The sequence below is a fragment of the Oncorhynchus nerka genome, linkage group LG27, assembly GCF_034236695.1.
Source record: "Oncorhynchus nerka isolate Pitt River linkage group LG27, Oner_Uvic_2.0, whole genome shotgun sequence".
Lineage (NCBI taxonomy): Eukaryota > Metazoa > Chordata > Actinopteri > Salmoniformes > Salmonidae > Oncorhynchus > Oncorhynchus nerka.
Window position 1 is genome coordinate 8,304,889 of NC_088422.1, and position 27,009 is coordinate 8,331,897.

A 27,009-nucleotide genomic window follows, 5' to 3' on the forward strand; every position below is an offset into this window, starting at 1 on the left:
CTTCTATGAGCTATGTCCTGTAGCAATATACAGTCTCTGGGAATGATACTCATCTATCACTACATCTAACCCATAACACACTATACTCTATCATTACATCTAACCCATAACACACTATACTCTATCATTACATCTAACCCATAACACACTATACTCTATCACTACATCTAACCCATAACACACTATACTCTATCATTACATCTAACCCATAACACACTATACTCTATCATTACATCTAACCCATAACACACTATACTCTATCATTACATCTAACCCATAACACACTATACTCTATCATTACATCTAACCCATAACACACTATACTCTATCATTACATCTAACCCATAACACACTATACTCTATCATTACATCTAACCCATAAGACACTATACTCCTCTATCAGTACATCTAACCCATAAGACACTATACTCCTCTATCATTACATCTAACCCATAACACACTATACTCTATCATAATATCTAACCCATAACACACTATACTCTATCATTACATCTAACCCATAAGACACTATACTCCTCTATCACTACATCTAACCCATAACACACTATACTCTATCATTACATCTAACCCATAACACACTATACTCTATCACTACATCTAACCCATAACCCCAGTTCATTTTAGGTTAGGTAACACCTATACTAATTCCTTGTGACCCCAGTTCATTTTAGGTTAGGTAACACCTATTCAAATTCCTCGTGACCCCAGTTCATTTTAGGTTTGGTAACACCTATACTAATTCCTATTACCCCAGTTCATTAAGGGTTAGGTAACACCTGTACTAATTCCTCGTGACCCCAGTTCATTTTAGGTTAGGTAACACCTATACTAATTCCTCGTCACCCCAGTTCATTTTAGGTTAGGTAACACCTATACTAATTCCTTGTGACCCCAGTTCATTTTAGGTTAGGTAACACCTATACTAATTCCTTGTGACCCCAGTTCATTAAGGGTTAGGTAACACCTGTACTAATTCCTCGTGACCCCAGTTCATTTTAGGTTAGGTTACACCAATACTAATTCCTTGTGACCCCAGTTCATTAAGGGTTAGGTAACACCTGTACTAATAACTCGTGACCCCAGTTCATTAAGGGTTAGGTAACACCTGTACTAATAACTCGTGACCCCAGTTCATTTTAGGTTAGGTTACACCAATACTAATTCCTCGTGACCCCAGTTCATTTTAGGTTAGGTAACACCTATACTAATTCCTTGTGCACCCCAGTTCATTTTAGGTTAGGTAACACCTATACTAATTCCTCTTGAAGTTCATTTTAGGTTAGGTAACACCCAGTTCATTTTAGGTTAGGTAACACCTATACTAATTCCTTGTGACCCCAGTTTTTAGGTTAGGTAACACCTATACTATTCCTTGTGACCCCAGTTCATTTTAGGTTTGGTAACACCTGTACTAATTCCTTGTGACCCCAGTTCATTTTAGGTTTGGTAACACCTATACTAATTCCTTGTGACCCCAGTTCATTTTAGGTTAGGTAACACCTACAATTCCTTGTGACCCCAGTTCATTTTAGGTTCACCTATACTAATTCCTTGTGACCCCAGTTCATTTTAGGTTAGGTTATACTAATTCCTTGTGACCCCAGTTCATTTTAGGTTAGGTAACACTATACTAATTCCTTGTGACCCCAGTTCATTTTAGGTTAGGTAACACCTATACTAATTCCTCTTGACCCCAGTTCATTTTAGGTTAGGTAACACCTATACTAATTCCTTGTGACCCCAGTTCATTTTAGGTTAGGTAACACCTGTACTAATTCCTCGTGACCCCAGTTCATTTTAGGTTAGGTAACACCTATACTAATTCCTCGTGACCCCAGTTCATTTTAGGTTAGGTAACACCTATACTAATTCCTTGTGACCCCAGTTCATTTTAGGTTAGGTAACACCTATACTAATTCCTCATGACCCCAGTTCATTTTAGGTTAGGTAACACCTATACTAATTCCTCGTGACCCCAGTTCATTTTAGGTTAGGTAACACCTATACTAACCCCAGTTCATTTTAGGTTAGGTAACACCTTACTAATTCCTCGTGACCCCAGTTCATTTTAGGTTAGGTAACACCTATACTAATTCCTCATGACCCCAGTTCATTTTAGGTTAGGTAACACCTATACTAATTCCCTTGTGACCCCAGTTCATTTTAGGTTAGGTAACACCTGTACTAATTCCTTGTGACCCCAGTTCATTTTAGGTTAGGTAACACCTATACTAATTCCTTGTGACCCCAGTTCATTTTAGGTTAGGTAACACCTATACTAATTCCTTGTGACCCCAGTTCATTTTAGGTTAGGTAACACCTATACTAGTTCATTTTAGGTTAGGTAACACCTGTACTAATTCCTTGTGACCCCAGTTCATTTTAGGTTAGGTAACACCTATACTAATTCCTTGTGACCCCAGTTCATTTTAGGTTAGGTAACACCTATACTAATTCCTTGTGACCCTAGTTCATTTTAGGTTAGGTAACACCTATTCTAATTCCTCGTGACCCTAGTTCATTTTAGGTTAGGTAACACCTATACTAATTCCTTGTGACCCCAGTTCATTTTAGGTTAGGTAACACCTATACTAATTCCTTGTGACCCCAGTTCATTTTAGGTTAGGTAACACCTATACTAATTCCTTGTGACCCCAGTTCATTTTAGGTTAGGTAACACCTATACTAATTCCTCGTGACCCCAGTTCATTTTAGGTTAGGTAACACCTATACTAATTCCTTGACCCCAGTTCATTTTAGACACCCAGTTCATTTTAGGTTAGGTAACACCTATACTAATTCCTTGTGACCCCAGTTCATTTTAGGTTAGGTAACACCTATACTAATTCCTTGTGACCCTAGTTCATTTTAGGTTAGGTAACACCTATTCTAATTCCTCGTGACCCTAGTTCATTTTAGGTTAGGTAACACCTATACTAATTCCTTGTGACCCCAGTTCATTTTAGGTTAGGTAACACCTATACTAATTCCTTGTGACCCCAGTTCATTTTAGGTTAGGTAACACCTATACTAATTCCTTGTGACCCCAGTTCATTTTAGGTTAGGTAACACCTATACTAATTCCTTGTGACCCCAGTTCATTTTAGGTTAGGTAACACCTATACTAATTCCTTGTGACCCCAGTTCATTTTAGGTTAGGTAACACCTATACTAATTCCTTGTGACCCCAGTTCATTTTAGGTTAGGTAACACCTATACTAATTCCTCGTGACCCCAGTTCATTTTAAGTTAGGTAACACCTATACTAATTCCTCGTGACCCCAGTTCATTTTAGGTTAGGTAACACCTATACTAATTCCTCGTGACCCCAGTTCATTTTAGGTTACGTAACACCTATACTAATTCCTTGTGACCCCAGTTCATTTTAGGTTAGGTAACACCTATACTAATTCCTTGTGACCCCAGTTCATTTTAGGTTAGGTAACACCTATACTAATTCCTTGTGACCCCAGTTCATTTTAGGTTAGGTAACACCTATACTAATTCCTTGTGACCCCAGTTCATTTTAGGTTAGGTAACACCTATACTAATTCCTTGTGACCCCAGTTCATTTTAGGTTAGGTAACACCTATACTAATTCCTTGTGACCCCAGTTCATTTTAGGTTAGGTAACACCTATACTAATTCCTCGTCACCCCAGTTCATTTCAGGTTAGGTAACACCTGTACTAACACCTATGACTAATTCCTATACTAATTCCTCGTGACCCCAGTTCATTTTAGGTTAGGTAACACCTATTCTAATTCCTCGTGACCCCAGTTCATTTTAGGTTAGGTAACACCTATACTAATTCCTCGTGACCCCAGTTCATTTTAGGTTAGGTAACACCTATACTAATTCCTCGTGACCCCAGTTCATTTTAGGTTAGTTAACACCTATACCCTCGTGACCCCAGTTCATTTTAGTTCACCTATACTAATTCCTTTCATTTTAGGTTAGGTAACACCTATACTAATTCCTTGTGACCCCAGTTCATTTTAGGTTAGTTAACACCTATACTAATTCCTCGTGACCCCAGTTCATTTTAGGTTAGGTAACACCTATACTAATTCCTTGTGACCCCAGTTCATTTTAGGTTAGGTAACACCTATACTAATTCCTTGTGACCCCAGTTCATTTTAGGTTAGGTAACACCTATACTAATTCCTTGTGACCCCAGTTCATTTTAGGTTAGTTAACACCTATACTAATTCCTCGTCACCCCAGTTCATTTCAGGTTAGGTAACACCTTCCAATTCCTCGTGACCCCAGTTCATTTTAGGTTAGGTAACCTATTCCTCGTGACCCCAGTTCATTTTAGGTTAGGTAACACCTATTCTAATTCCTGTGACCCCAGTTCATTTTAGGTTAGGTAACACCTTAAATTCCTCCCCCAGTTCATTTTAGGTTAGGTAACACCTATACTAATTCCTCGTGAGTTCATTTTAGGTTAGTTCACTAATTCCTCGTGACCCCAGTTCATTTTAGGTTAGGTAACACCTATACTAATTCCTTGTGACCCCAGTTCATTTTAGGTTAGTTAACACCTATACTAATTCCTCGTGACCCCAGTTCATTTTAGGTTAGTTAACACCTATACTAATTCCTTGTGACCCCAGTTCATTTTAGGTTAGTTAACACCTTTAATTCCTTGTGACCATTTTAGGTTAGGTAACCATGACCCCAGTCATTTTAGGTTAGGTAAACAATACTAATTCCTTGTGACCCCAGTTCATTTTAGGTTAGGTAACACCTATACTAATTCCTTGTGACCCCAGTTCATTTTAGGTTAGGTAACACCTAACTAATTCCTTGTGACCCCAGTTCCCAGTCATTTTAGGTTAGGTAACACCTATACTAATTCCTTGTGACCCCAGTTCATTTTAGGTTAGGTAACACCTATACTAATTCCTTGTGACCCCAGTTCATTTAGGTTAGGTAACACCTAGCCAATTCCTCTGCCCCAGTTCATTTTATTAACTATGGAATTCCTGTGACCCCAGTTCATTTTAGGTTAGGTAACACAGTTCATTTTAGGTTAGGTAACACCTATACTAATTCCTTGTGACCCCAGTTCATTTTAGGTTAGGTAACACCTATTAATTCCTCACCTATACTAATTCCTCGGTTAGAACCCAGTTCATTTTAGTTAGGTAACACCTATACAATTCCTCGTGACCCCAGTTCATTTTAGGTTAGGTAACACCTATACTAATTCTGACCCCAGTTCATTTTAGGTTAGGTAACACCTATACTAATTCCCTCGTGACCCCAGTTCATTTTAGGTTAGGTAACACCTATACTAATTCCTCGTGACCCCAGTTCATTTTAGGTTAGGTAACACCTATTTAATTCCTCGTGACCCCAGTTCATTTTAGGTTAGTTAACACCTATACTAATTCCTCGTGACCCCAGTTCATTTTAGGTTAGTTAACACCTATACTAATTCCTCATTTTAGGTTAGGTAACACCTATACTAATTCCTCGACCCCAGTGTATTTTAGGTTAGTTAACACCTATACTAATTCCTCGTGACCCCAGTTCATTTTAGGTTAGTTAACACCCCAGTTCATTTTAGGTTAGTTAACTAACTAATTCCCTCGACCCCAGTTCATTTTTAGGTTAGTTAACACCTATACTAATTCCTCGTGACCCCAGTTCATTTTAGGTTAGGTAACACCTATACTAATTCCTTGTGACCCCAGTTCATTTTAGGTTAGTTAACACCTATACTAATTCCTCGTGACCCCAGTTCATTTTAGGTTATTTAACACCTATACTAATTCCTCGTGACCCCTCCACCCTTCCATTCAAGAATCCTATTCCAGAATAAGGCGACATAAAAATTACATTTATTTCCAAATAAAACCACATAAAATGTCTCATGATTTAAACCCCCCAAGGCCTTCTGAGAGTGTTGTGTCATATAATTTAAATGTGTTACCCTTAGTATCCATTCCTCTGTCATTTCGCCTCGAATCTTCAACCCAAAATATGTTTTCCTGTGGCAAATTTAGCCAATTTCTCCTCCGGAATCCACAATATTTACATGTGGTTCTCTAACACTTTCTCTCACCAAGGCAGCCACCTCAGCCATTCCCTCTGCTTTATGATTAACTATGGAGATTTGATCTGTACGACTAGTATGAGGATCACATTTCACCACTGTTAATTTACTGGGTAACTGACATGCTTCTAATAATGCCTCATTTCTCCTTCTCCCTCACCTTCACCTCCCTCATCACCATCACTTATGTTTTAGTGGTGTGTGTGTGTTTGGAGTATTCAGGAGTTGTGTGTGTCTCTCTGTGGGCGAGTGTGAGTGAGTGAGAAATAGAGAGAACACAAGAGAGAAAGTGTGTGTGTGTGTGTGTGCGCGTGTGTGTGTGTGAGCAGGGTAAGGGGCATGGTGTAGTAGAGAGCAGAGCAGACCCCAGGTCTCAGACAGCTCTCTCTCTGTGTGTGTGTGTGTGAGCAGGGTAAGGGGCATGGTGTAGTAGAGAGCAGAGCAGACCCCAGGTCTCAGACAGCTCTCTGTGTGTGTGTGTGTGTGAGAACAGGGTAAGGGGCATGGTGTAGTAGAGAGCAGAGCAGACCCCAGGTCTGACAGCTCTCTGTGTGTGAGTGTGAGAGCAGGGTAAGGGGCATGGTGTAGTAGAGAGCAGACCCCAGGTCTCAGACAGCTCTCTGTGGGCGAGTGTGTGTGTGTGTGTGTGTGAGCAGGGTAAGGGGCATGGTGTAGTAGAGAGCAGAGCAGACCCCAGGTCTCAGACAGCTCTCTCTGTGTGTGTGTGAGAGCAGGGTAAGGGGCATGGTGTAGTAGAGAGCAGAGCAGACCCCAGGTCTCAGACAGCTCTCTGTGTTTCCTCTGTAAGGTCTGATTCTGATTGGTTAGAATAAACACATTAGAGGAGTTTTACAAGATGCTCCACTTGGTGGCTGAATTTATAGCTGAAACTTTGCTTTGCTCAAACTCTGCTTGACAGATCAGAACGTTACAGAGCGCTGAAAACATGACTGTCTGAACCAAACCTGTGAGCCAGAAGATGGGCTTTTAGCCAGATTGTTGTTGAAAAACTACATCTATATAGCATTACTGAAAGCAGAAAGTCAGGTACCCGAGCTAACATTCAACTACAGTACATAGAAACATCATTCTGGCACTATGGGGACACTATTTAAATCCAATGCCTTCAGTACAGAATGTCTCTTTTCAGAGTCCTGGTGGAGATGGAGAGAGCTCTCAGGGCCAGAGAGAGAGTTAGTTAGTTAGAGAGGTTAGTTAGAGAGGTTAGTTAGAGTGGTTAGTTAGAGAGGTTAGTTAGAGTGGTTAGTTGAGAGGTTAGTTAGAGTGGTTAGTTGATGTTGAATGTAGTAGTTACCATTCCATGTAAAGTGCAGTGAGCCTCAGTGAAAAGCTCTGTATAAAAAGCATGTATTATTGTTAAGGTGTGGCTGCCACTTCCTGTCTGAGAGCCAGTGTTAGACTTAGACATGCCTGTGTATAATGTCATCACACAAACCCCAGCATTCAACACACACAACCCCCCCCTGTCCTGAATAGACTGTGTGTGTGACAGGGAGTCAGACAGGAAATCAAGAATATGATTCATTGATGTTCTGAAGACAACTGCCTTTAAATTAACATTTATAACTTTCATCAGAAGAAACTTCACAAACAATTATTATATATTATTTATGGTTTCAGGAATTCCAGTGTCTTGACCCATGCTAATCCTGGTCAACAATACAATAGACAAATATCTCACCCACTCCAAATAATAACAGAACAGCAAAAGTAGTGACAATGTTGACTTTTAGTCTCGGTCTCAATGACCTCATTTATATTCCACATGTCTGTACAATCACTTCAGAGTCTGGGGTTAGAAACCATGTGGAGTCTGGTCTGTTGTCACCATCATCGTAGTGAGGAGACCAAAGCACAGCGTGATGTGAAGATATATTTTTAATGTAAGATGAATGAACACGAAGTACACTAAACAAACCAACAACATGACCACTAACAACACTGAGTGCAAACATGCAACATCACATAGACAATCACCCACAGATTACCCACGGAATATGGCTTCCTAAATATGGTTCCCAGTCAGAGACAACGATAAACAGCTGCCTCTAATTGAGAACCATTCTAGGCAACCATAGACATACAAAACACCTAGACTAGTACACAACCCCATAAACATACAAAAACCCTAGACAGGACAAAAACCCCTAGACAGGACAAAAACCCTAGACAGGACAAAAACCCTAGAAACCCTAGACAGTACAAAAACCCTAGACAGGACAAAAACCCCAGACAGGACAAAAACCCTAGACAGGACAAAAACTCTAGAAACCCTAGACAGTACAAAAACCCTAGACAGGACAAAAACCCTAGACAGGACAAAAACCCTAGACAGGACAAAAACCCTAGACAGGACAAAAACCCTAGACAGTACAAAAACCCTAGACCCTAGACAGGACAAAAACCCTAGACAGGACAAAAACCCTAGACAGTACAAAAACCCTAGACAGGACAAAAACCCTAGACAGGACAAACAGAAAAACAGTTATTTAAACATGATCCCCAATTAGCGACAATGATTACCAGCTGTCTCTAATTGGGAACCATACAAAACATCAAAATAGAATATATAAACTAGAACACAACATAGACATTTTAAACTAGAATACCTCCTAGTCACACCCTGACCTACTACACCATAGAGAAACATGGGCTCTCTATGGTCAGGGCATGACAGTATCCCCCCCAAAGGTGCGGACTCCGGACGCAAAACCTCCAGTGTAGGTTGTGACCCCCGCCCAGACAACGGATCCGGCCATCACGGAGGCTACATAAAGTTTCAACATGAAACAATTTGAATAGGAAGTAGAGTGTGGTAAATACAGTATGGTTCTCTGTTCAATAGTAGACCTCCTCAAACACTGAGTAAAAGTCTCACTCAGATCTTTAGAGTTCTCAGTCTCTGACTCCGCCCGCTGACCTCGTGACCCCCCTCAACCCTCTCCATTCTAAAAGGCTGCAGTGCAAAGGTCAATAATCTACGTTGGTTTGGAATTCTGTGTTAAATCTCATCAATATCTTTACAGACCTCCCTCCCTCCCTCCCTAGAAGGGGTTGGGGGGCAATCGACATCCGCGTCTTCGGCGCCCGGAGATCATTCGGTTAACTGCCTTGCTCGGGGGCAGAAGTACAGATTTTGACCTAGACAGGATCAGTATTCTGACCTGTTCTCCCACCATGACACTCATCACAGGACAGACTATCAGGTTGTTCTAGACAGGATCAGTATTCTGACCTGTTTTCCCACCATGACACTCATCACAGGACAGACTATCAGGTTGTTCTAGACAGGATCAGTATTCTGACCTGTTATCCCACCATGACACTCATCACAGGACAGACTATCAGGTTGTTCTAGACAGGATCAGTATTCTGACCTGTTATCCCACCATGACACTCATCACAGGACAGACTATCAGGTTGTTCTAGACAGGATCAGTATTCTGACCTGTTATCTCACCATGACACTCATCACAGGACAGACTATCAGGTTGTTCTAGACAGGATCAGTATTCTGACCTGTTATCCCACCATGACACTCATCACAGGACAGACTATCAGGTTGTTCTTACATTGTCAGATAAATATCATGTTATTATCTCTAGCTTCTCCAATCCCTCCATGAAAAAGTCATCTCATCTCTAACCTCGTTGTCAGGCCAATTCAGTGAAATGGTGAACTAGGTTCCATCTGCCCAAACATTCCTCAGATCTTCATCAGTTCTCCCTCTCTCTTCTTCTACCTCTCCATGTATCCCAGCACTTCTTCAGGCTAGTTACAATAACTCATTTACACATTTCCCTCAGTCTTTCTATCAGTCCCTCTATATCTCCATCCCTTTCCACAATCACTCTATCCTTCTCCTCCATCTCTCTATCCTTCTCCTCCATCGCTCTATCCTTCTCCTCCATCGCTCTATCCTTCTCCTTCATCTGTCTATTCTTCTCCTTCATCTGTCTATTCTTCTCCTCCATCTGTCTGCTGAACTTCCTCTGCATCTTTGTCTGTGAGATCATGATGTTCCTCTGTAACTCAGGCAGGACTATCTTCATCAGGTTTCTCTCTGCTTCAACTCTGGCTTCTCCTTCATAGTTCTCCATCTCCTGTCTGTGTCTCTCCTCCATCTCCCTCCTCTCATTCTCTCTCTTCTCTCTAAATCTCTCCAGCTTTCTCTCCATCTCCTCCCTCCTATCAGACTCCCTCTTCAGCTCCCTCTCCAGCTCTCTTTTCTTCTCCTCATCCCTCTCTTCTTTCACCTGTCTCTCCAGTTCACTGGTTCTTTCACTGAGTGTTCTGATATCTCCCTCATGTTCCTGGATCACTCCCTCTATCTTTATCAGAGAGTCCTGCAACTCCTTCTGAAGCCTCTCTCTCAAGTCTCTCTCCTCCCTCTGTTTCTTCTCTCCTCTCTCTCTCTGGATGTTTCCCGCCATCTCTCTAACCTGGTCCTCTGCCTCCTTGTAGGTCTGACTGCTGTAGAATCTCTCTCTGTTTCCTGCCACCATCTCCTCTACCTGATCCAGCAGCTCTGATACCTGAGTGCCATGGGCCCTGTCCTTAATGTTGAGGACGTGGTACCTGCTCCCACTTTTCTCTACAAGCTGCTGGAGGTCCCGACTTCCTGCTTGGAGAAACTCCTCAATGCTCTGCTCTTTCAGTCCATCATCATGGGTGAATAGAATCACAGTGTGTTCCCAACAACCCTCCCCAAACATCTCCATTCTCCCCAGCACCCCTCTCTCCTCCCCCTTAGAGGGCTCCACTGGTATGACCAGGAGGAAGGCGTGGGGTCCTGGGGCAGACAGACGGACACAGAGCCCCACATCCTGTCTCATCTCCTCCAGAGAGAGTCCAGGACAGAACCAGTCTGGAGTGTCCACCAGCACCAGCCGTCTCCCACACACGTCCCCCTCTCTCCTCTTACTCCTCTGGGTCACTGCAGAGGGGCTGGCCTGGGCCCCAAACTCCTCTCTGCCCAGGATGGTGTTTCCTGCTGCACCCCTTCCAGCCCCAGTCCTCCCCAGCAGCACCAGTCTCAGCTCAGACACACTGGGAGACACTGGGGAGTCTGGACTGCTGCTCTCTCCTCCCACTGCAACACAACACACAGCACTGATCAACACTCTGACTCTCTGGAGGATGTACAACAGTGTCTAATATAATATAATCTACATCCATAACTCACTATATGGAGGAGGTACAACAGTGTCTAATATAATATAATCTACATCCATAACTCACTAGATGGAGGAGGTACAACAGTGTCTAATATAATATAATCTACATCCATAACTCACTAAATGGAGGATGTACAACAGTGTCTAATATAATATAATCTACATCCTTAACTCACTAGATGGAGGATGTACAACAGTGTCTAATATAATATAATCTACATCCTTAACTCACTAGATGGAGGATGTACAACAGTGTCTAATATAATATAATCTACATCCATAACTCACTATATGGAGGATGTACAACAGTGTCTAATATAATATAATCTACATCCATAACTCACTAGATGGAGGATGTACAACAGTGTCTAATATAATATAATCTACATCCATAACTCACTATGTGGAGGAGGTAACTCCATGCTGTTTGTCCTCCTCAGTGGAAGTGTGGGGTCTGTATCTGAGGTCTCTCCTCCCACTGTAACACAACATAGAGAACTGGTCAACATACTGACTCATCAGAGACACATTTAAAACATAGTATAAACAAACTACAAATACATTAAACATCATAGTGAAATATAGATTATTGGAGAAAAGATTGAGACAGTTTGAGACAATATTGATAACTCACTAGAAGGATGGTCCTCTATAGACTAGAAACAGTTTGAAGATGGTCCACTATAGACTAGAAAACTATCTATAACTCACTAAGTGGAAGGATGGACCACAATATAGAAGGATGGTCCACTATAGAAAAACAGTAGGAGACAACAGGACAATATCTGATAACTCACTAAGTGAAGGATGGTCCACTATAGACTAGAAACAGTAGGAGACAACAGGACAATATTGATAACTCACTATAACTCACTAAGTGAAGGATGGTCCACTATAGACTAGAAACAGTAGGAGACAACAGGACAATATTGATAACTCACTAAGTGAAGGATGGTCCACTATAGACTAGAAACAGTAGGAGACAACAGGACAATATTGATAACTCACTAACTCACTAAGTGAAGGATGGTCTAAGTAGGAACAACAGGATGGTTCACTATAGACTAGAAACAGTAGGAGACAACAGGACAATATTGATAACTCACTAAGTGAAGGATGGTCCACTATAGACTAGAAACAGTAGGAGACAACAGGACAATATTGATAACTCACTAAGTGAAGGATGGTCCACTATAGACTAGAAACAGTAGGAGACAACAGGACAATATTGATAACTCACTAAGTGAAGGATGGTCCACTATAGACTAGAAACAGTAGGAGACAACAGGACAATATTGATAACTCACTAAGTGAAGGATGGTCCACTATAGACTAGAAACAGTAGGAGACAACAGGACAATATTGATAACTCACTGAAGGATGGTCCACTATAGACTGAAACAGTAGGAGACAACAGGACAATATTGATAACTCACTAAGAAGACTAGAAACAGTAGGAGACAACAGGACAATATTGATAACTCACTGTTTAGAGGAAACTCCATGCTGTGTCTCCTCCTGACTGGGAGGATGGAACCTGTATCTGACGTCTCTCCATGTTCTAAAATAATAGAACAACCATTTAGAATGAGAACATTTACCTCAGTGACACATGAAGGCACATAGACCTACTGAAGGGGAGTTCTGGGTTTCTACTGAAATGTTAAGTATCACATATCTCACTCACCAGTCATCTGGGCTGAGATCTCTCTTCTCAGTCTCTCTACCTCAGTCTTCACATCACATATCTGTTGAGCTGAAATAACAAAGGAGGACTAGGATCTGAATTCTGTGTTAAAGACTTTAGACAGAAATATGATGCAGAGGAAAGTATGAAGTGATGGACAACAATATTCACAACTCAGTGGAGAGTCGACAAAACCTGAGAATTGAGGAAAGTACAGAAGACTAAATGTATTAATGGTGTGAATAATCTCACCCAGTTCAGCATTTTCATTGTTGACATCCTCCATCTGTTTGTCTCTTTCCTTTAACTGGTTCTCTCTCTCCTCTAGTAGGTTGTCTTTCTCTTCTACTTCCTGTCTCCTCTCTTCTACTTCCTGTCTCCTCTCTTTAAGTTCATTTTCTTTTCCCTTCAGTACTTTGTCTATCTCTTCCAGATGTTTGTCTCTCTCTTCCAGTAGTTTGTCTCTCTCTTCCAGTAGTTTGTCTCTCTCTTCCAGTAGTTTGTCTCTCTCTTCCAGTAGTTTGTCTCTCTCTTCCAGTAGTTTGTCCTTCTCTCCCAGTCTATAGTTCCTGTCCTCTAGTTGAAGGTATTTTCCCTCCAGTAGTTTGTCTCTCTCTTCCAGTAGTTTGTCTCTCTCTTCCAGTAGTCTGTCCTTCTCTCCCAGTCTGTGGTTCCTGTCCTCTAGTTGAAGGTCTCTATCCTTTAGTAGTTTGTCTCTCTCTTCCAGTAGTTTGTCTCTCTCTTCCAGTCTTGGTTTCTCTCCCCAGTAGTCTGTCCTTCTCCCCCAGTCTGTGGTTCCTGTCCTCTAGTTGAAGGTCTTTTTCCTTTAGTTGGTCTTTCTCTTCCAGTTCTCTACTAATAGTTTGTTCTTGTCCTGCAGGTTCTTTCTCAGAGCCTCTAGTTGAATGTCTCTATCCTTTGTTGCTTTCTTTCACTTCCTGGGTCTTGTGTGTCTTTCTTTCTCACTTCCTGGGTTCCAGTAGTTTGTCCTTCTGTTCCATTATTCTGGTTCTTCTCATCCAGGAGTCTCTCTTTCTCTCTCACTTCCTGGGTCATATCATCCAGTTGTGTGTCTTTCTCCTCTAGTTCTTTCATCATCTCTTTAAACATCTTCAACTCTGAGAGCAATTAACATATTTAATTGGTGGTTTGAATAAGTAATGTATTAATTAATTCAATAGTATGTCTATAAAGACATTATCATTTGATGGAGGTGGTACAATTATTAGTAATTATTTCCTCCAGTCAACAGTAATCTGAGCTGAACCAAACATCAACTGGTCTATTGACTATTTGATACATTACAAATGAATTAGTCTGAAACTGAATGACATCACTCATGTTCCCTGATTCAATCCTCTCTCCTCCAGACTCTCTCATACTTACCAAGCTCACCAGCTGATGCCTCCCTCTTCAGCTTGTCCTCCTGGGTCTCACGTTGTAAATACTCTGATCCTGAGTCTATGGTGACAAAACAGAGAGGTGAGTTCTGTGTGGTAGACTACATCACTATATACAGAACAAACAGGACCAATCAGATTTCTCCTGTCACTCAAGCCTCCCTCATGGAGGGACCGTGGGCACCAATGAGATCTGGTTAACTTCATAAATAATGTTGTTTTGTTATTGGTCTTTCTCTGATCAAATGATTATTGTCATTGTTTGTGATAACCAGCATTGGACTCTATGGCAGATACAGGATATTGTGTCAGGAGGCAGGGTTCTATGGAATATACATTCAGTAGAATGTGAAGAACATATGCCATCATAATACAACCTACCTTGAGAACATTTGGGGAGAGTATTGATAAATGTAATGAAACTGATTTAATTTGTAGCCTTGAAGAAGACACACTACTGTTTACAAGGCCTGTAGTTTTTATAGTATCAGATTAACACTCTGGTCTGTTCTTTGTCTTGTGTTATTGGTTGTCAATAAACAAAACAGACAAATAAGTAATTACTTACGGATATCTGATCATCCATTATCCAAGATGGAGAGTCATGAATAATGATCATGTAAAACAGAATGCATTAGTTATTATTGTTCATTGAAATTCTGTCTCATTTCAATAATTTAATAAAATACCATATATCATATTGGAATGACTGTTCATCACATTCATTACTAATGTACATCTAGGGAAAGGGATGTATGCAGCACTACTATTGGAAAGTCTGAAATGACTGAATGAATCATAATGGGACAACAAACTGAATTCAACCTGATTCTATTTTCATTTTGGTGTGAAATATTGACCTCTATGCCAGATATATTGTGGGAGGACTATGTGAAATATTGACCTCTATGGCAGATATATAGTCTATGTGAAATGTTGACCTCTAACAGATATATTGTGGGAGGAATATGTGAAATGTTGACCTCTATGGCAGATATATAATGGGAGGACTATGTGAAATATTGACCTCTATGCCAGATATATTGTGGGAGGACTATGTGAAATATTGACCTCTATGCCAGATATATAGTGGGAGGACTATGTGAAATATTGACCTCTATGCCAGATATATAGTGGGAGGACTATGTGAAATGTTGACCTCTATAGCAGATATATTGTGGGAGGAATATGTGAAATGTTGACCTCTATAGCAGATATATTGAGGGAGGAATATGTGAAATGTTGACCTCTATAGCAGATATATTGAGGGAGGAATATGTGAAATATTGACCTCTATAGCAGATATATAGTGGGAGGACTATGTGAAATGTTGACCTCTATAGCAGATATATTGTGGGAGGAATATGTGAAATGTTGACTGGCAGATATATTGTGGGAGGACTATGTGAAATGTTGACTATGACAGATATATTGTAGGACTATGTGAAATGTTGACCTCTATGACAGATATATAGTGGGAGGACTATGTGAAATATTGACCTCTATAGCAGATATAAATGGGAGGACTATGTGAAATATTGACCTCTATAGCAGATATATAGTGGGAGGACTATGTGAAATATTGACCTTATAGTATCAGATATAATTGTGGGAGGACTATGTGAAATTTGACCTCTTGTCAGATATATTGTGGGAGGACTCAATGAAATATTGACCTCTCTGACAGATATATTGTGGGAGGTTTATGGTATTGCTCCTTATCATCCATTATCCAAGATGGAGAGTCATGAATATTGATAATGTATAACAAAATGCATTAGTTATTACAGTTCATTGAATTTTCAGTCTCATTTCAATATTTAATAAAATACCATACATCATATTGGAATGACTGTTCATCACATTCATTACTAATGTACATCTAGGGAAAGGGATGTAAGCAGTGCTACTATTGGAACAGTCTGAAATCACAGAATGATTCATACAAGGACATCAAACTGAATTCAAGCTAATTCCATTTTCATTTTGGTTGTGAAATGAATAATGACTAAATGATGATATACATTTAACACAGGATTATAATTAACAGTATTCCACCCTCCCCAGATATTTTATGGAATTGATTAGAATGTATAAAATGATAATCAATAAATGTGTAATTCTAGGAGAATCAGAAATAAGACCATATAGATAATGTGGTGTCTGGGTGTCTCAAACACAGACTGTCTTATGCAGATTCTATGGGAGACTATGGAAATATTGGGCCTCTGGGAGATGGTGGAAAGGAAAGGAAATGTTGACTTCCCAGGGCCCCTATCTTGAGGGAGGATGGGGAGTGAAATACGTGGCCTTCCCTAATCTCTCTCAGCTGGGTAGCAGGACAGGGTGTGTGTTGGATACCTAATGGTGTGTGTGATGTATGTGAGGAGGAAGCCAGGTATAAAATAAATGGTTTTGTACAACATCTATACTCTTAAATAAACGTTGAGAACATTTGGGGAGACTATTGATAAATGTCTGTTTAATTTGTACAAGAAAACACCTGTAGTTTAATTGAAGGGCATTTAATTTGTAGCCTTATAGTATCATCTGGTCTGTTCTTTGTCTTGTGTTATTGGTTGTCAATAAACAAAACAGACAAATAAAATTACCAACCTGATCAAAGTACAAGATGGAGAGTCATGAATAATGATCATTAAACAGAATGTCATTGAAAGTTATTATTGTTCATTGAATTTCTGTCTCATTTAAATAAAGGTTAATAAAATACCATGAATCATTGAGAACATTTGAACTTCTTACTAATGTACATTGAGGGAAAGGGATGTAAGCCAGATATATTGTGGTCTGAGAATGACTGAATGTGAAATATTGACATCTATAGCAGATATATTGTGGGAGGACTATGTGAAATATTGACCTCTATGGCAGATATATAGTGGGAGGACTATGTGAAATATTGACCTCTAAGGCAGATATATTGTGGAAGGACTATGTGAAATATTGACCTCTATGGCAGATATATAGTGGGGGACTATGTGAAATATTGACCTCTATGGCAGATATATAGTGGGAGGACTATGTGAAATATTGACCTCTATAGCAGATATATTGTGGGAGGACTATGTGAAATATTGACCTCTATAGCAGATATATAGTGGGGGGACTATGTGAAATATTGACCTCTATGACAGATACAGTGGGCCAAAAAATATTAGTCAGCCACCAATATGTGGGAGTTCTCCCACTTAAAAAGATGAGGAGGACTGTAAATTTCATTAGGTCCACTTCAACTATGACAGACAAAATGAGAAGAAAAAAATCCAGAAAATTGACTCATTGTAGGATTTTTTTGAATTTATTTGCAAATTATGGTGAAATTAAGTATTTGGTCACCTACAAACAAGCAAGATTTCTTGCTCTCACAGACCTGTAACTACCTTTAAGAGGCTCAGTCTGTCCTCCACTGAATGTATTAATGGCACCTGTTTGAACTTGTTATCAGTATAAAACACCTGTCCACAACCTCAAACAGTCACACTGAAACTCCACTATGGCCAAGACCAAAGAGCTGTCAAAGGACACCAGAAACAAAATTGTAGACCTGCACCAGGCTGGGAAGACTGAATCTGCAATAGTGTAAGGAGCTATGTTTGAAGAAATCAACTGTGGGAGCAATTATTAGGAAATGGAAGACAGATATAAGACCACTGAAAATTGACCTCTATAGCAGATATATTGGGGCTATGATGTGAAATCTCACCCAGTGGGGTCAAAATGATAACAAGATCGATGAGCAAAATCCCAACCTACCTTGGAACATTTGACCTGCAGAGTTTTGGGACCAAAGTAACAAAGCCTACAATAAGTAACACACTACGAAGAGGGACTCAAATCCTGCAGTGCCAGACTTGTCTCCCTTTCAGCCATACATGTCCAGGCCCGGTCTGTTTTTGCTTGAGCATTTGGATGATCCAGAAGAAGATTGGGAGAATGTGATATGGTCAGATGAAACCAAATATAATGTTTTGATAAAACTCAACTCGTCAAGTTTGGATGACAAAGAATGCTGAGTTGCATCCAAAGAACACCATACCTTATTGTGAAGCATGGGGGTGGAAACATCATGCTTTGGGGACTGTTTTTCTGCAAAGGGACCAGGACTGATCCGTGTAAAGGAAAGAATGAATGGAGCCATGTATCGTGAGACAGTGAAAACCTCCTTCCATCAGAAGGATTGAAGATGAAACTAGCATGACAATGATCCCAAACACACCGCCTGAATTCAAGGAGTGGCTTCTAAGAAGCATTTCATTTCCTGGAGTGGCCAAATTTACAGATCTCAACCCCATAGAAAATATTTGGAGGGAGTTGAAAGTCCGTTGCCCAGCAACAGCCCCAAAACATCACTGCTCTAGAGGAGATCTGCATGGAGGAATGGGCCAAAATACCAGCAACAGTGTGTGAAAACCTTGTGAAGACTTACAGAAAACATTTGACCTCTGTCATTACCAAGAAAGGGTATATAACACAGTATTGAGATAAACTTTTGTCATTGACCAAATGCTTTTTTTTTCCACCATAATTTGCAAATAAATTCATAAAAAATCCTATGTTATTTTCTGGATATTATTTTCTCATTTTATCTGATCATTGTTGAACTGTACCTATGATGAAAATTACAGGGCTCTATATCTTTTATAAGTGGGAGAACTTGCACAATTTGGCTGACTAAATACTTTTTGCCCCATTGTATATGGTGAGGACTATGTGAAATATTGACCTCTATGGCAGATATATTATGGCAGGAGGATGTGAAATGTTGACCTCTATACAGATATATAGTGGGAGGGATAATGTATGTCAAATCTGGATAATTTGAAGAACATCTATACATCTAATCCAACCTACCTTGAGAACATTTGGGGAGAGTATTGATAAATGTAAAGAAACTGATTTAATTTGAAGCCTTGAAGAAGACACACTGCTGTTCACAAGGCCTGTAGTTTTTATAGTATCAGATTAACACTCTGGTCTGTTCTTTGTCTTGTGTTATTGGTTGTCAATAAACAAAACAGACAAATAAGTAATTACTCACCAAATCCTGATCATCCATTATCCAAGATGGAGAGTCATGAATAATGATCATGTAAAACAGAATGCATTAGTTATTATTGTTCATTGAATTTCTGTCTCATTACATAATTTAATGAAATACCATACATCATATTGATATGACTGTTCATCACATTCATTACTAATGTACATTGAGGGAAAGGGATGTATGCAGCACTATGTGAGCAGTCTGAGAATGACTGAATGCTTCATAATAAGACATCAAGCTAAATTCAAGCTGAGTCTATTTTCATTTTGGTGTGAAATATTGATCTCTATAGCAGATATATTGTGGGAGGACTATGTGAAATGTTGACCTCTATGACAGATATATTGTGGGAGGACTATGTGAAATATTGACCTCTATGGCAGATATATAGTGGGAGGACTTTGTGAAATATTGACCTCTATAGCAGATACATAGTGGGAGGACTATGTGAAATATTGACCTCTATAGCAGATATATAGTGGGAGGACTATGTGAAATATTGAGCTCTATAGCAGATATATTGTGGGAGATCTATGATATGAATATTCTGGATAATTTGAAGAACATCTATACATCTTTATACAACCAACCTTGCAGATACATTTGGGAGAGTATTGATAAATGTAAAGAAACTGATTTCATTTGTAGCCTTGAAGAAGACACACTGGGTTCACAAGGCCTGTAGTTTTTATAGTATCAGATTAACACTCTGGTCTGTTCTTTGTCTTGTGTTATTGGTTGTCAATAAACAAAACAGACAAATAAGTAATTACTCACGTTGATCTGATCATCCATTATCCAAGATGGAGAGTCATGAATAATGATCATGTAAAACAGAATGCATTAGTTATTATTGTTCATTGAATTTCTGTCTCATGACATAATTTAATGAAATACCATACATCATATTGGAATGACTGTTCATCACATTCATTGTTGACTCTATAGCTCACTAATGTACATCTAGGGAAAGGGATGTAAGCAGCACTAATGTGAGCAGTCTGAGAATGACTGAATGCTTCATAATAAGACATCAAGCTAAATTCAAGCTGAGTCTATTTTCATTTTGGTGTGAAATATTGACCTCTATAGCAGATATATATTGTGGGAGGACTATGTGAAATGTTGACCTCTATAGCAGATATATTGTGGGAGGACTATGTGAAATGTTCACCTCTATAGCAGATATATAGTGGGAGGACTATGTGAAATGTTGACCTCTATGACAGATATATTGTGGGAGGACTATGTGAAATATTGAACTCTATAGCAGATATATAGTGGGAGGACTATGTGAAATATTGACCTCTATAGCAGATATATTGTGGGAGGACTATGTGAAATATTGACCCACTATACTGTGGGAGATCTATGATGTGAAAATTGTGGATAATTTGAAGAACATCTATACATCTAATCAACCTACCTTGAGAACATTTGGGGAGAGTATTGATAAATGTAAAGAAACAGATTTAATTTGTAGCCTTGAAGAAGACACACTGCTGTTCACAAGGCCTGTAGTTTTTATAGTATCAGATTAACACTCTGGTCTGTTCTTTGTCTTGTGTTATTGGTTGTCAATAAACAAAACAGACAAATAAGTAATTACTCACTTATTACTGATCATCCATTATCCAAGATGGAGAGTCATGAATAATGATCATGTAAAACAGAATGCATTAGTTATTATTGTTCATTGAATTTCTGTCTCATTACATAATTTAATGAACTACCATGGATCATATTGTAATGACTGTTCATCACATTCATTACTAACCACTATACATCTAGGGAAATAAGGATGTGCAGTGCTACTATTGGAACAGTCTAAACATCACAGAATGATTCATACTGGGACATCAAAACTGAATTCAAGCTGATTCTATTTTCATTTTGGAGTGTGAAATGTTGACCTCTATGGCAGATATATTGTGTGAGAACTATGTGAAATGTTGACAAGGACATTATTTTAGTACCATTTGTCCATAGCAGATATATAGTGGGAGGACTATGTGAAATATTGACCTCTATAGCAGATATATAGTGGGAGGACTATGTGAAATATTGACCTCTATACTGTGGGAGACCTATGATGTGAAAATTCTGGATAATTTGAAGAACATCTATATATCTTAATCCAACCTAAACCTTGAGAACATTTGGGGAGAGTATTGATAAATGTAAAGAAACTGATTTAATTTGAAGTCTTGAAGAAGACACACTGCTGTTCACAAGGCCTGTAGTTTTTATAGTATCAGATTAACACTCTGGTCTGTTCTTTGTCTTGTGTTACTGGTTGTCAATAAATAAAACAGACAAATAAGTAATTACTCACGTTGTCCTGATCATCCATTATCCAAGATGGAGAGTCATGAATAATGATCATGTAAAACAGAATGCATTAGTTATTATTGTTCATTGAATTTCTGTCTCATTACATAATTTAATAAAATACCATATATCATATTGGAATGACTGTTCATCACATTAATTACTAATGAACATCTAGGGAAAGGGATGTAAGCAGCACTACTATGTGAGCAGTCTGAGAATGACTGAATGCTTCATAATAAGACATCAAGGCTAAATTCAATCTGAGTCTATTTTCATTTTGGTGTGAAATATTGACCTCTATGGGAGATATATTGTGGGAGGACTATGTGAAATATTGACCTCTATAGCAGATATATAGTGGGAGGACTATGTGAAATGTTGACCTCTATGACAGATATATTGTGGGAGGACTATGTGAAATATTGACCTCCATGGCAGATATATTGTGAAAGGGAAAGGAAAGGGGGATACCTAGTCAGTTGTCCAACTGAATGTATTCAACTGAGATGTGTCTTCCGCATTTAACTCAACCCCTCTAAAATGTTGACCTCTACAACAGATATTTTGTGGGAGGGATATGTGAAATGTTGACCTCTTTGGCAGATATATTGTGTGGGAACTATGTGAAATGTTGACCTCCATAGCAGATATTCTGTGGGGAGATCTATGATATGAAAATGCTGGATAATTTGAAGAACATCTATAATCTTTATCCAACCTACATTGAGAACATTTGGGGAGAGTTTTGATAAATGTAAAGACATTTATTTAATTTGTAGCCTTGAAGAAAACACACTGCTGTTCACAAGGCCTTTAGTTTTTATAGTATCAGATTAACACTCTGGTCTGTTCTTTGTCTTGTGTTATTGGTTGTCAATAAACAAAACAGACAAATAAGTAATTACTCACCTGATGCTGATCATCCCATTATCCAAGATGGAGAGTCATGAATAATGATCATGTAAAACAGAATGCATTAGTTATTATTGTTCATTGAATTTCTGTCTCATGACATAATTTAATGAACTACCATACATCATATTGATATGACTGTTCATCACATTCATTACTAATATACATCTAGGGAAAGGGATGTAAGCAGTGCTACTATTGGAACAGTCTAAACATCACAGAATGCTTCATACTAGGACATCAAACTGAATTCAAGCTGATTCTATTTTCATTTTGGAGTGTGAAATGTTGAGCAATATAGCAGATATATAGTGGGAGGGCTATGTGAAATATTGACCTCTATAGCAGATATATAGTGGGAGGACTATGTGAAATATTGACCTCTATACTGTGGGAGACCTATGATGTGAAAATTCTGGACTTTGAAGAACATCTATATATCTTAATCCAACCTACCTTGAGAACATTTGGGGAGAGTATTGAAAATGTAAAGAAACTGATTTAATTTTTAGTCTTGAAGAAGACACACTGCTGTTCACAAGGCCTGTAGTTTTTATAGCTCAGATTAACACTCTGGTCTGTTCTTTGTCTTGTGTTACTGGTTGTCAATAAACAAAACAGACAAATAAGTAATTACTCACGTTGTCCTGATCATCCATTATCCAAGATGGAGAGTCATGAATAATGATCATGTAAAACAGAATGCATTAGTTATTATTGTTCATTGAATTCCTGTCTCATTACATAATTTAATAAAATACCATATATCATATTGGAATGACTGTTCATCACATTAATTACTAATGAACATCTAGGGAAAGGGATGTAAGCAGCACTACTATGTGAGCAGTCTGAGAATGACTGAATGCTTCATAATAAGACATCAAGCTAAATTCAAGCTGAGTCTATTTTCATTTTGGTGTGAAATATTGACCTCTATGGGAGATATATTGTGGGAGGACTATGTGAAATATTGACCATATGAGCAGATATATAGTGGGAGGACTATGTGAAATGTTGACCTCTATGACAGATATATTGTGGGAGGACTATGTGAAATATTGACCTCCATGGCAGATATATTGTGAAAGGGAAAGGAAAGGGGATACCTAGTCAGTTGTCCAACTGAATGTATTCAACTGAGATGTGTCTTCCGCAGATTAACTCAACCCAAGGAAAATGTTGACCTAACAACAGATATTTTGTGGGAGGGATATGTGAAATGTTGACCTCTTTTGGCAGATATATTGTGTGGGAACTATGTGAAATGTTGACCTCCATAGCAGATATTCTGTGGGAGATCTATGATATGAAAATGCTGGATAATTTGAAGAACATCTATACATCTTTATCCAACCTACATTGAGAACATTTGGGGAGAGTTTTGATAAATGTAAAGACATTTATTTAATTTGTAGCCTTGAAGAAAACACACTGCTGTTCACAAGACCTGTAGTTTTTATAGTATCAGATTAACACTCTGGTCTGTTCTTTGTCTTGTGTTATTGGTTGTCAATAAACAAAACAGACAAATAAGTAATTACTCACCTATTGCTGATCATCCCATTATCCAAGATGGAGAGTCATGAATAATGATCATGTAAAACAGAATGCATTAGTTATTATTGTTCATTGAATTTCTGTCTCATGACATAATTTAATGAAATACCATACATCATATTGATATGACTGTTCATCACATTCATTACTAATGTACATTGAGGGAAAGGGATGTATGCAGCACTATGTGAGCAGTCTGAGAATGACTGAATGCTTCATAATAAGACATCAAGCTAAATTCAAGCTGAGTCTATTTTCATTTTGGTGTGAAATATTGATCTCTATAGCAGATATATAGTGGGAGGACTATGTGAAATGTTGACCTCTATGACAGATATATTGTGGGAGGACTATGTGAAATATTGACCTCTATGGCAGATATATTGTGGGAGGACTATGTGAAATATTGACCTCTATAGCAGATATATAGTGGGAGGACTATGTGAAATATTGACCTCTATAGCAGATACATAGTGGGAGGACTATGTGAAATATTGACCTCTATAGCAGATACATAGTGGGAGGACTATGTGAAATATTGACCTCTATAGCAGATATATAGTGGGAGGACTATGTGAAATATTGACCTCTATAGCAGATATATTGTGGGAGATCTATGATATGAATATTCTGGATAATTTGAAGAACATCTATACATCTTTATACAACCTACCTTGCGAACATTTGGGGAGAGTATTGATAAATGTAAAGAAACTGATTTAATTTGTAGCCTTGAAGAAAACACACTGCTGTTCACAAGGCCTGTAGTTTTTATAGTATCAGATTAACACTCTGGTCTGTTCTTTGTCTTGTGTTATTGGTTGTCAATAAACAAAACAGACAAATAAGTAATTACTCACCTATTGCTGATCATCCCATTATCCAAGATGGAGAGTCATGAATAATGATCATGTAAAACAGAATGCATTAGTTATTATTGTTCATTGAATTTCTGTCTCATGACATAATTTAATGAACTACCATACATCATATTGATATGACTGTTCATCACATTCATTACTAATATACATCTAGGGAAAGGGATGTAAGCAGTGCTACTATTGGAACAGTCTAAACATCACAGAATGCTTCATACTAGGACATCAAACTGAATTCAAGCTGATTCTATTTTCATTTTGGAGTGTGAAATGTTGAGCAATATAGCAGATATATAGTGGGAGGGCTATGTGAAATATTGACCTCTATAGCAGATATATAGTGGGAGGACTATGTGAAATATTGACCTCTATACTGTGGGAGACCTATGATGTGAAAATTCTGGATAATTTGAAGAACATCTATATATCTTAATCCAACCTACCTTGAGAACATTTGGGGAGAGTATTGATAAATGTAAAGAAACTGATTTAATTTGAAGTCTTGAAGAAGACACACTGCTGTTCACAAGGCCTGTAGTTTTTATAGTATCAGATTAACACTCTGGTCTGTTCTTTGTCTTGTGTTACTGGTTGTCAATAAATAAAACAGACAAATAAGTAATTACTCACGTTGTCCTGATCATCCATTATCCAAGATGGAGAGTCATGAATAATGATCATGTAAAACAGAATGCATTAGTTATTATTGTTCATTGAATTTCTGTCTCATTACATAATTTAATAAAATACCATATATCATATTGGAATGACTGTTCATCACATTAATTACTAATGAACATCTAGGGAAAGGGATGTAAGCAGCACTACTATGTGAGCAGTCTGAGAATGACTGAATGCTTCATAATAAGACATCAAGCTAAATTCAAGCTGAGTCTATTTTCATTTTGGTGTGAAATATTGACCTCTATGGGAGATATATTGTGGGAGGACTATGTGAAATATTGACCTCTATAGCAGATATATAGTGGGAGGACTATGTGAAATGTTGACCTCTATGACAGATATATTGTGGGAGGACTATGTGAAATATTGACCTCCATGGCAGATATATTGTGAAAGGGAAAGGAAAGGGGGATACCTAGTCAGTTGTCCAACTGAATGTATTCAACTGAGATGTGTCTTCCGCATTTAACTCAACCCCTCTAAAATGTTGACCTCTACAACAGATATTTTGTGGGAGGGATATGTGAAATGTTGACCTCTTTGGCAGATATATTGTGTGGGAACTATGTGAAATGTTGACCTCCATAGCAGATATTCTGTGGGAGATCTATGATATGAAAATGCTGGATAATTTGAAGAACATCTATACATCTTTATCCAACCTACATTGAGAACATTTGGGGAGAGTTTTGATAAATGTAAAGACATTTATTTAATTTGTAGCCTTGAAGAAAACACACTGCTGTTCACAAGACCTGTAGTTTTTATAGTATCAGATTAACACTCTGGTCTGTTCTTTGTCTTGTGTTATTGGTTGTCAATAAACAAAACAGACAAATAAGTAATTACTCACCTATTGCTGATCATCCCATTATCCAAGATGGAGAGTCATGAATAATGATCATGTAAAACAGAATGCATTAGTTATTATTGTTCATTGAATTTCTGTCTCATGACATAATTTAATGAACTACCATACATCATATTGATATGACTGTTCATCACATTCATTACTAATATACATCTAGGGAAAGGGATGTAAGCAGTGCTACTATTGGAACAGTCTAAACATCACAGAATGCTTCATACTAGGACATCAAACTGAATTCAAGCTGATTCTATTTTCATTTTGGAGTGTGAAATGTTGAGCAATATAGCAGATATATAGTGGGAGGGCTATGTGAAATATTGACCTCTATAGCA

The 27,009-nt window shown here is 38.5% G+C and overlaps 2 protein-coding genes and 1 long non-coding RNA gene across 3 annotated transcripts in view; all 3 read right to left on the reverse strand.

Annotated features, from left to right (window-relative positions):
* The window catches only part of LOC115124099 (butyrophilin-like protein 1), a 110,056-nt gene that overhangs the window by 65,977 nt on the left and 17,070 nt on the right, over positions 1-27,009 (reverse strand). The gene's annotated exons all lie outside the window — the stretch shown is intronic.
* On the reverse strand, positions 7,821-13,718 carry LOC115126234 (GTPase IMAP family member 4-like). Its single transcript, XM_065011366.1, has 5 exons — positions 13,226-13,718; positions 12,974-13,042; positions 12,773-12,847; positions 11,687-11,764; positions 7,821-11,201 (listed from the first exon to the last, which is right to left on the reverse strand). Exons 1-5 carry the CDS (start codon positions 13,257-13,259, stop codon positions 9,895-9,897), a joined length of 1,563 nt encoding a protein of 520 aa, XP_064867438.1. The 5' UTR covers positions 13,260-13,718; the 3' UTR covers positions 7,821-9,894.
* LOC135565187 (uncharacterized) lies at positions 13,954-15,072 on the reverse strand. The gene is made up of 3 exons (XR_010461374.1): positions 14,942-15,072; positions 14,360-14,434; positions 13,954-14,091 (listed from the first exon to the last, which is right to left on the reverse strand). It is a non-coding gene; the product is annotated as an uncharacterized LOC135565187 (long non-coding RNA).

What these genes read in the sequence shown, in the direction of transcription:
- LOC115126234 (XM_065011366.1), bottom strand. Translation starts at nt 13,259, where the DNA reads ATGGAGGATGTCAACAATGAAAATGCTGAACTGG. An exon ending in CAATGAAAATGCTGAACTGG is followed by an intron (nt 13,043 to 13,225) that starts GTGAGATTATTC and finishes TTGTTATTTCAG; the next exon opens with CTCAACAGATATGTGATGTG. An exon ending in GGAGTTACCTCCTCCACATA is followed by an intron (nt 11,202 to 11,686) that starts GTGAGTTATGGA and finishes GTTGTGTTGCAG; the next exon opens with TGGGAGGAGAGAGCAGCAGT.